This window comes from Vigna umbellata, chromosome 1, assembly GCF_029865625.1.
Source record: "Vigna umbellata cultivar VRB3 chromosome 1, Vumbellata_1.0, whole genome shotgun sequence".
In the NCBI taxonomy this organism is placed as follows: domain Eukaryota; kingdom Viridiplantae; phylum Streptophyta; class Magnoliopsida; order Fabales; family Fabaceae; genus Vigna; species Vigna umbellata.
The window spans coordinates 16991505-17001621 of record NC_142165.1 but is presented as its reverse complement, the minus strand read 5'-3'; the positions used below and the strand labels follow the sequence as shown (position 1 = coordinate 17001621).

The window sequence follows — 10117 nt, the reverse complement described above, 5'->3', positions numbered from 1 at the left end:
TTATTTCAATCTACAATTAAAATCAAATTCACTTGCTTTCAGAAATGCCACAATTAGATATCAATAATATTAGCATTTACTTCATTTAAAGAATTCAATCTATAATATATATATATATATATATATATATATATATATATATATATATATATTCTCTATAAAATTCTATTAAGTATTATTTATAAGTTTTGAGATCTCAGTTATGCTGATATCTTAAGATTTATTAATTATTTATTATCATGTAAAAATTTATTAAATAGAATATGAAAACAAAGAATAAGTATATTATCTTAATAAAGTTATAATTACGAGTAAGTAGATATTAACATTATTCATATCTAATTGTGGCATCTTTGGATTTGATGTTATACTTTAGATTCAACATATCATCATAATACTTTATAAATGAATATCTATACATATTACAATTTTGAAGTTTACTTTTTTTAATTAGAATATCTGAGTTTAGTATTTTAATATATAGGTATACTGAGATTGAAAAAATAGCTTATATTATAGAATTTAATTTTGAAACACGAGCGAAGATGGTTAAGTTTATGTGTTTTGGTTATTGTATAATATACTTGTTTTTTACACACTTGAAATTGTGTAGGACAATTAAGATTTGTTGTATTTTGATTGATAATTGAATATAATTGCATTGGATATTGGTTTTTAATGGTCGTTTCTAGATTGGCATGCTTAGAACATTAAACTTGTGCAATCCATGATTGTATTCGTGTATGAATTTGTTAAGAATATTTAAACTAATCAAATAAACTTGTAATGACTTTTTTCACTCGAACAAAAAGAAGATAGAGTGACTTTGTCCATTCTCTAATAATTTTTGCTAAAGCAAGATATTATCATTAAAGAAAAATAAAATAGAGAGATTTAATTTTTGTTTCTTTCGTTTAATCTTGCTCATACTAGAAATTATGATAAAAGTCAAATATTTTCTGTTATTTAATTTTCCCCAAATGAGATTTGCATTGCTCAACAAATTTATATGATAAAATTTAAAACAATTATGTATATATATGCATACAAGAAAATGAAAACATTTAAAGATGTTGATTAGTGATGTAAACATGTATATATGGATTTAAGATGATATATTTGCTTGATTTTATGTGTGATCTTTTGAATTAGATCGATTGAGTCACGTATATATGGAAAATATAAGTTGACCTTCATTATATTAGTATGTACTAATTAGTAAATGAACTTATATACAATTTAAATATTTCTTCTTTTATATTTTTGTTGTTGTTTATATTTAAGTGTTGATATATAAGTAATGAAATGAATCATATTTTGGATTGTAAAAGAAGATATTAATGTGAAAGAAACTTACATATAAAATAAATATTGTTGAAAGTATGGATGAAATAAAAGTCTTAAATTAAATAAAAATAATCCATACAAACAATACAGGAAAAGAAAAACAGGTAAACTTATTTTTCGAGAATAATATGACATTATCTAATGTTACATTATATTTGATTTAAGATGTTATAATTACCATTTTCGTAGTTCTAATGAAAATTAAATCACTTTTTTTTTCATCATTATATTCTTATTCTTATTTTATCGATTAAAGTTATGTGAGACCCTGGATAATTAGCAAAGATAATTCTGACACCTCACCACTTATGCTCGCCACATCATTTCTCAGCCATTAAAACCCACTCTCTAATCTGATCCCATCCCTCTCTGACATACACGGAAAGTCGCGCCCATCATTTCTCTGAAACATTAAAAACGCACTAAACACTGCATGCACACACGCCCCTGTCGCGGGAGAAGCTTCCCATTTCAGTGTTTGGTGTGCAGGTGTCAGCTTGGGAGACGTTCGTTCATACGAACGTGAGTTTAACAAAACCAGGATTTTCGAAAACTTCCTCTCTCTCACCTGCACCATTCATCTTCTACCTCTGAACCCAAACCTGCATTTTCTCCATCTTCTCTCTAAAACTTCCAACTTCTCTCTGCGATAAATCTCACGTTTCTTCTCCAATCACATTTTCAGAACCATAGAAACGCTTCCAGAGACGTGGGCGTTATTTTGGACCGAATAGAAGTAGGATCTAAGCTGGTAAGTCCTCTCCTCCTGTCATTCGTCCTTTAGGTTTCATGCGAACCAATTTCTGGGTTCATGCATGAGTAAGATCTGAGTTATTTTGATTTTTGTGTATAGATTAAGTGGAGTTAGTAAGTGAACTTGGAGTAGAAAGCTATTAGAGGAAGCACCATAACCTTGCATTAGGGCGAACACTGCTATCCAGGTAAGGGAAGCTTAGTAATTTAATTTATACTTGTATGTGGTATGTAAACATGATATGAACTGAATGTATGAGATGTATGTCGGTTGAGTATGCATGGTCGAACGTTGCTGTACTGAATGAATATGATATATGTTGGTTGAAATGTATGATATGGGTGATACGTATGAATACGAAATATACATGCTTAGAAACGAGAGAATGTAAGTGAAATTTGAATATCAACTTCCCTATGATAACGTATGTCCGACATTAAATGGTTCTCGACCGTTTGGTGTTCTAGTAAACTTCTTTGAATTGGAATACTTTCATTTGGGAAGGATTCTGGTCGAGCATGAGCTAGGTAGGTCTTTTACTTAGAGTTCATAATGAGCAGGGTCGAGCATCCTTGGTAATACAGATCATCCATCTGTGTCGACCGACAGTGTCGAGTACCGTGTTAATACATATCCTTCATTTGTGTCGATCAACAGTGTCGAGCACCCTTGTAATGCAGATCATCCATCTGTGTCGACCGACAGTGTCGAGTACCGTGTTAATACATATCCTTCATTTGTGTCGATCAACAATGTCGAGCACCCTTGTAATGCAGATCATCCATCTGTGTCGACCGACAGTGTCGAGTACCGTGTTAATACATATTCTTCATTTGTGTCGACCAACAGTGTCGAGCACCCTTGTAATGCAGATCATCCATCTGTGTCGACCGACAGTGTCGAGTACCGTGTTAATACATATTCTTCAATTGTGTCGACCAACAGTGTCGAGTACCCTTGTAATGCAGATCATCCATCTGTGTCGACCGACAGTGTCGAGTACCGTGTTAATACAGGTTGTTCATCTATCTGGTAGTCGGTATTAATTTATTTTGGAGTGACGAACATTATATGAGATGAATAAACGTTTATGAATTTTGTACGAGCGTTCCAGGGAGGGACGACTCACATATGTTGAATATGGAATTTGGTAAAGTATGAACATGGATAAGCTACGCCAGGCTTGGTCCATCCTGATATTCCGTGATACTCATCTTCACGTAGAAGGGGGTAGTCATGTGTGGGAATGGCAGGAGGTTCTTCGTTCATCGCTTAGTATGGGCGACGGACTAACCTCGAGTGGCAGCTGTTTAGGTATATCCCGGCTACTACACCACTCGGGTGCAAGGACGCCTGTAACTACATGGTTCATACAGTCCGGACGGTCTGTCTTATATACATATTTCTATGTTAAATTATATGATAAAGTTACATGTTGTAGGTGTGAATTGAAGTATTAAATGTATGTGTTAAATTGTATAAATTAAATACTATAAGCTTACCCTTTCGTTTTCCATTGTGTTGTCTCCTGTCTATGTACGTTCGTCTTGTCTTGCAATGATCATCCGTGTGGATGTGAGCAGATGGTGGTGCATCTCTTGAAGAAATGCTGGAAGAAGAAATTTTAGAAGATGCAAATCTGGTCGAAGTTGAGGTTAAGGTCGAGCCCTAGAGTGCTCGACATGTGGTAGTCTTTAGTTTTTCTATTTATCTTTTGAAAGTTCAGTGGCGGGTTGTGTAACCGTTAGTATTAGAACCTTGGGATACTGCTGGCGATCTTAAATTTTGTACTTTAAGCCGTTCGACAATTTTGAACCTCGCATCTTTATGTAAAGACTGCACTGTTTTACTATTAAATGTAATCAATTCTATTATATGGTGTCTACTGTATTTTTGGGATGTTACAAGTTACGTTCTTCTTACTGCATCAATAACTTGTGAGAAACCCCTTTTTTCTTAAAAAAATAATCTCAAAACTAATACATGAACTAGACATTAAACAAACCAACATTTCTAACTTCAATTTTTAAAAAAACTGAAAATTTATCTTTCCTAGATGGAATAGTAGAAGTAACACATTAAGTTATATATGACTAACTCACTGGTATAAAAAATAAAATAATGATAATATGATACATTTTTATATTCATTTAATACATAGTATAAAAATAAAATGATTATAAAAAGATAAATTTTTATATTTAAAAAAAATAAAAAAAATTATGTTTTAAAATATCAATTTTTTTTTAGAAAAGATGGAGAATATGACACAGCAGGTACAACATATATAACTTGGAAGAAATCAATTATCTATCCCCAATTAGATGTCTGTCATTAATATGAGAATAATGAAAAAAAAAAGACAAAATTTTTAGTCTATTAAATAAAACAAAAAAGCATTCCTTTAAAGTTAAAATCTATTAAAAAAAAGGCTTAATATCCTATTTTGTCCCCAGTTTCGCTCGAAAATGTCAAATTAGTCCATCCTTTAACGTCGTTTGTACAAATTTAACGAAAGGGATTTCATTGATGCAAATTTTATTAAGTAAGGACGTAATTGACGCATTTTTTAAAAGATGGACTAATTTGACATTTTCGAACGAAACTATGAACAAAATAGGATATTAAGCAAAAAAGGAAACTCTAGTTTGTAGGTAGTAATGAACTGTATGCTGTGTTATTAACAAAGCTTGATTGAACATAAAGAAACAGCACTCTGGAATCTACAATGAATCTTTGACGAAAGAATTTGTCGTTTTAAGCTGTGACATTAATTGAAACCATAATCTAAATCGTGATTCATGGGACAATGTCTTGACTCACTCAAAAACAACAAGAAGTTGTGGAATGATTATGCAAAAGTGATGGAAGAATTTGACCTGGTAGCAAAACAAAAAACAAGTGGATTCACGATAGTGCCATCTTTCATACGGTGCAATTAAAGTGTGGGAAAAATGGTTGTTGCGAAATTGTAGAGTCCAAAAGGGTTACGACTTAGGAACGAGGATGTAATGGTCACGATGTTGTTTTTTCTTGGTGGGTTTCTCATTTTCCATAACGTATTTAGTGATGTCTCTCATGTTTTAGAATTCAGAAGAGGACTGTGACACTTTAGAGTACAATTCAAGTTTAATTTGCCTTGAAAAAATTGAACTCGTATTTTATTTATATATATAATTATCAGCAAATTGGTTTTTTAATATCAATTCCAATACATATTATTATGAGTACGTTTTGACAGTGTGCAGCTTCAAGGTGGTAACAGTTTTAGATATTTTTTTTTTAATTTTGGTTTTAAATTATTCTAGGTTTCTAGTTATAAAGTTCTCTTGAGATTGTACATTTCACAAGTCACAAGTTATAAGTTAAAATCGTATCTCACATTACTGAATTTTAAAGATATTTCAAATTAGACATGAAATAGAATTAGGTTTTTAATATTAGTTTGAGTATTTTAAGCCTTATTAATTAGTATGGGGTGTATTTAGTAAAAGTGGGGTGCAGAAGTAATAGGAAAAAGTAGGATGCAGATTAAGTCGACCTGGTCCAATTTTTAAAGAGCCCAACATCAAGCTCAATTTTGAAAGCCCAACCCATTTATTCACGCTCGCAGTTACCCGCAGGGTCCCTGGAGTCTGAGTTGGGCATGGAAGGAGAACACAAATCGCAGAAACTTTCGTCGTTTTACGAATCTGGTATATACTCCTTCGATGATTCAAACGCCGTTTTCGTGGACTCCGTCCGCGTTCTCAACCGTTTTTACCACCGCTTCAGCGTTTCTTCTTCAGTCTACTATTCTCGTTTCTTCAAAACCCAAACAACCCCGAACGCCGTCTCCTCCACCGTCACTCCCTCTCTCAGGAAACGGAAACGGAAACGGAGAGAATCTCGACCGTTGAACGAGAGAGAGCTAATCGCTCTACAGCGTCACCAGGTAGCAACGGAGTATATTGTTATTATCATTAGAATTACTATTATTTGTGACTTTTATTAATTAATTAATTGCGTTGGCACGTGTGGGTTTTGTGCAGGAAGCGAGGCCACTGTTGTTGGCGGCGCACAAGTGTTTGCTGAAATCAACTGAAGTGTTGAATGCTTTGAAAACTCTGAAGAGTGAATCGAGTTGCTCAACGAAGGAGTGTGACGGTGGTCAACGCTCTTTCGTTGACCTGGGACACGTGGCGCCTCAGCTTGAGGTAACGCTAAGTTTACGTGTCAGTGACAATGACACTGACCCTCACCCGCTCCCAAAGGATTTAGATGGTGAGTGTTCTAGGTGTTTGTCTGTGGTGGCTATGCCTAAGTATCAGATTGAGTTAGTTCTGTCATTGGCATAATGTTTGAGTCTTTGTTAGTTGGATTGTGTGGAGTTAGCTGTTGAACAAAAGCTTATTGCGTAAATGTAATTCTTTGATTTCTCAGACCTTCCCAGTGGGCAATGCTGTGTAGAGAAGGTTCTCCGTGCTTTTAATAATTTGGTTGCTAATGACACCCAGGATGATGCAGTGGCTCAAATTTTGAGCAATTCCTATATAATGCCTCGGGAAAGTTGCTTTTACATGGTATGTTAGAACCTGCATGGCTGTAGTTGGAATGTGTTTACTTTTCAAAGTTTGTATCTACTGGGGTTTCTTCTTTGGTTCATTTTATTTGTTGAGGTTTCTTAGTTTTTTAGTTGATTAAACTTTTGAATCTTGATCCAATTCTGTTGTATCTTACATTTATAATATTTATTTGTTTTCATATGTGGAAGTCTGATCTGGGACAGATTCGCAATCTAATTCCTGGTAATGGTTGCATATGAAACTCAATTTTATATTTCTTGTTACATGCCTTGGTATCACTTAGCAACTGTCTGGTTCATGATACCACAATGTCAGCGTTTACTTTTATGCCACAATCACCTTCATGAAAAAAGGGAACCCTTTCTAACAACGTGTCATTCTCTTTCTTTCTCGTGTCTTTGAATTAATGTTCAAAACTTCCGTGACATGGTAATGGAGTTATCTTGAATTTAATCCAATTATGCTAGATGGATGGAAGGTATTTCCGGTCTTCCTGTATGATCTTATAAATAAAATTATTTTTGCTGAAATTCTTTATGTGGCCTTTTTAAGGGTACCTTTTGTGTTAAGGTGGTCAAGTAGTGAGGGTATAATATGCAATTGCATGACCTTAACAGCCACAAACCAGTTTGTATCTTTTGTGTTAAGGTGGTCAAGTAATGAGGGTGTAATATTTAATTGCACTTTTGTTTGATTAAATTTGTGCAGCTCATGCTGATTCTGGCTTCAACCTCATAATGGTGGATCCACCTTGGGAAAATGCTAGTGCCCACCAAAAATCAAGGTATGTTAAAAGTCATACTATGTTTCATTGATGTAAACTTTTCGAATTTCCTTTATCATATGATGTCTCATTGAAGTAACTCATCCCTGCATCGACTAAGGATATACCATGCTTCTATTTGATCTTTATTGTTCAGATACATTTCTCTCTAATGAATCGACGAAGAGGGTTCTTTCTAGGAATTTGGGGGAGGGTCCATCATTGAATAATATATATATAATATAATATAAACAGAGATAGCTTTGTGACTCATTGTTGAACTCAATAACTGTCACTCATTTTAAATTGCTTCATAAAATGCAGCTTATTTAAGCGAACTTGATCGCAATGTCATTACTGTAGGTACCAAACCTTGCCCAACAGATATTTTTTATCCCTTCCTATAAAGCAACTCACTCACACTGAAGGAGCACTTGTAGCCTTATGGGTGACCAACAGAGAAAAGCTACGATGTTTCATTGAGGCAGAGCTTTTTCCTACCTGGGGAGTCAGCTATGCTGCTACTTTTTATTGGTTAAAGGTGACTTCTCAACTCAATTACTGTCCCTTTCCTTGGTAATTGGCATATAAGTTTATGGAGTCATTCCAAATGTCTGTTATTATTTGTTGTCAAATGCAGGTGAAAGAAAACGGATCCTTGATTTGTGATTTAGATCTCTTCCATCATAGGCCGTATGAATGCCTGATCTTGGGATATAGTCCTGGGAAGGTCAGATTTTGCAATGTTTATTTATTAAGCCTTCTAACTATTAGACACTCCCTTCTGTTCATAGCACTCAGTTGTGCTCTTTTTGCACCTTTCTAGGTAAATAATACTGATAATCTATCAGAGTTTCAACCTGTGAAGAATGATCGGGTGATTATGAGCATTCCTGGGGATTACTCAAGGAAACCCCAAATTGCAGGTATCCTTGTCTGTCTAATGTGGTGTTTTAAATTTCTAAACAATCAGTTGCACTGAAAGTTAGACATGATTCGAATGCATATTCATCTTCCTCATAATATTGGTCAGATTTATTACTGGAGCACGTTCCTGGACTCAAACCTCCTCGATGTATAGAGCTATTTGCTAGAGAGATTTTGGCAGGATGGGTTGCTTGGGGAAATGAACCCCTCTACTTTCAAGATTCTAAACATTTTGTAAAAAAGATGGTTCAATGATTCTTAAGGAAAAAAGATTCCATCCCTGGTGATGATCTATTCATTTTTTTTATCTTCAGCATATATTTTTACCATATTTATTTTGTGTGACTTGATCTCTTCTGGCTCTAACACTTTTTTTCGCCTTCTTTTCTATGGGTACGGTTAGAAACAAAGACATACTGAAGCTCTGCTTCGACTGTGAGAGATTGGTCTTAAACAATGGTAGGGAACGGGTTCTAATTTCTAAGATAATGTAATGCTTATTGATGGGATTTTGTTTAAAGAGTCCTAATTTAAACATTTCTGCACTATCAATAAGTTGTAGTTCAATGCAATTTCAATTTATTTATGTCATATGCAGCAGCCAGTGTTTTATAGTAATTTTGTCCATTCACTAGAGTGACAAATTTTGTGAAAATGTACAAATTATTTTCTTATCATGCTAGGGTTTGAAATTATCGTGCCTGCAATATGCTGTATGATTTAGTTAGATTCATCTAAATTGAGAAGGATAATAATACTTTAATAATATTATTTTTATAATATTTTAACATTATTTATGTGTTTTATTACGTGATTGGTGCAAAATTATTTCTATCCGTTAAAACGTTGTCAAATATCATTCTGCAATTGAGAACCATGACTTCTTGGCAGCTTTGACCCACACAAAGAGAATATGGAAAAAGAAAAGTTTTCAAACACTCCCAAAAAGAAGGTAAAGAAAAAGCTTTTCGCCGTTCTTGGTCCAAATCGATGACGACATTTGAAGGGTCATCAATTTGACTAATCATAATATCTCTCTTTCCATTCAAAGAATACCACAATTTAATATTCTTTTCATCTTATATTTAATGAGTTAAAACAAAAGCAAAAAAACAAAAAATTTGATTAACTAAAATCAAGTAAGATTTGGGATTCGATCTATATTTAAATTTAAATAAATAATGTAGTAGTTAACAATGTGCAGAGTATTAATTAAATAACTTGCTAATTTTAGCAAAAATAAGGTGAAGTAATGGCCATGATGTGAATTATTAAGTAGGGCCTGGCCTAGGTAAGGTGCCTGTAGGCTCTTAAAAATATTTATAATTATTTAACAGAATAATCGGTATTAAAGAGTAAACCAATTTATTTTGCACAAAAATAAGATTTTCATCATATCTATTATGACTATCTCTCTTTTCATATGAAATCTTTTCTATTTTTTCTTTTTTGTTTTCTTTTCCTTTTGTATTATTTAGAGCTATACTTTTTTTCCCCTCTCTTTGATGGAAAAAGAAGTTACACCTTGTTATCTAGAGCTGAAAACATATTTTAAAAAATTAATATGTTGAAAAGAAACATTATATTTCAATTATAATAATTATAGTAATATGTTTTACTAATTTTAAAATGCTTGATTTTACTTTTCATTTTAAGGCTAACTAAATAATGGGTTAACCCTGAGATTAAGTATGATTTTTCTATTCGTTTATTCCTTTTTAACCATATATATATTTGAACACTATTTTATATATTATTCTA

At 33.2% G+C, this 10117-nt stretch overlaps 1 protein-coding gene across 2 annotated transcripts; it reads left to right on the top strand.

Annotated features, from left to right (window-relative positions):
• Positions 1 to 5720: 5720 nt before the first annotated feature.
• Positions 5721 to 8947, top strand: LOC124834406 (Methyltransferase MT-A70 family protein). 2 transcript variants are annotated; one of them, XM_047309085.2, is made up of 10 exons: positions 5721 to 6035; positions 6133 to 6364; positions 6524 to 6663; positions 6855 to 6888; positions 7375 to 7450; positions 7793 to 7970; positions 8070 to 8159; positions 8256 to 8355; positions 8463 to 8639; positions 8760 to 8947. In XM_047309085.2, the coding sequence occupies exons 1-9, from the start codon at positions 5748 to 5750 to the stop codon at positions 8609 to 8611; spliced, it is 1287 nt and encodes a 428-aa protein (XP_047165041.2). In that variant the 5' UTR covers positions 5721 to 5747; the 3' UTR covers positions 8612 to 8639; positions 8760 to 8947. The 2 variants fall into 2 exon arrangements, with proteins under 2 accessions (XP_047165041.2, XP_087954416.1); XM_088098290.1 differs by lacking the exons at positions 6524 to 6663; positions 6855 to 6888.
• Positions 8948 to 10117: the final 1170 nt, after the last annotated feature.

Bases quoted from the DNA above. Each gene is read 5' to 3' on its own strand.
- LOC124834406 (XM_047309085.2), top strand. From the start codon at position 5,748: ATGGAAGGAGAACACAAATCGCAGAAACTTTCGTCGTTTTACGAATCT. The intron at 6,036-6,132 runs GTAGCAACGGAG...GGTTTTGTGCAG, and splicing joins TCGCTCTACAGCGTCACCAG to GAAGCGAGGCCACTGTTGTT. The intron at 7,451-7,792 runs GTATGTTAAAAG...TCATTACTGTAG, and splicing joins AGTGCCCACCAAAAATCAAG to GTACCAAACCTTGCCCAACA.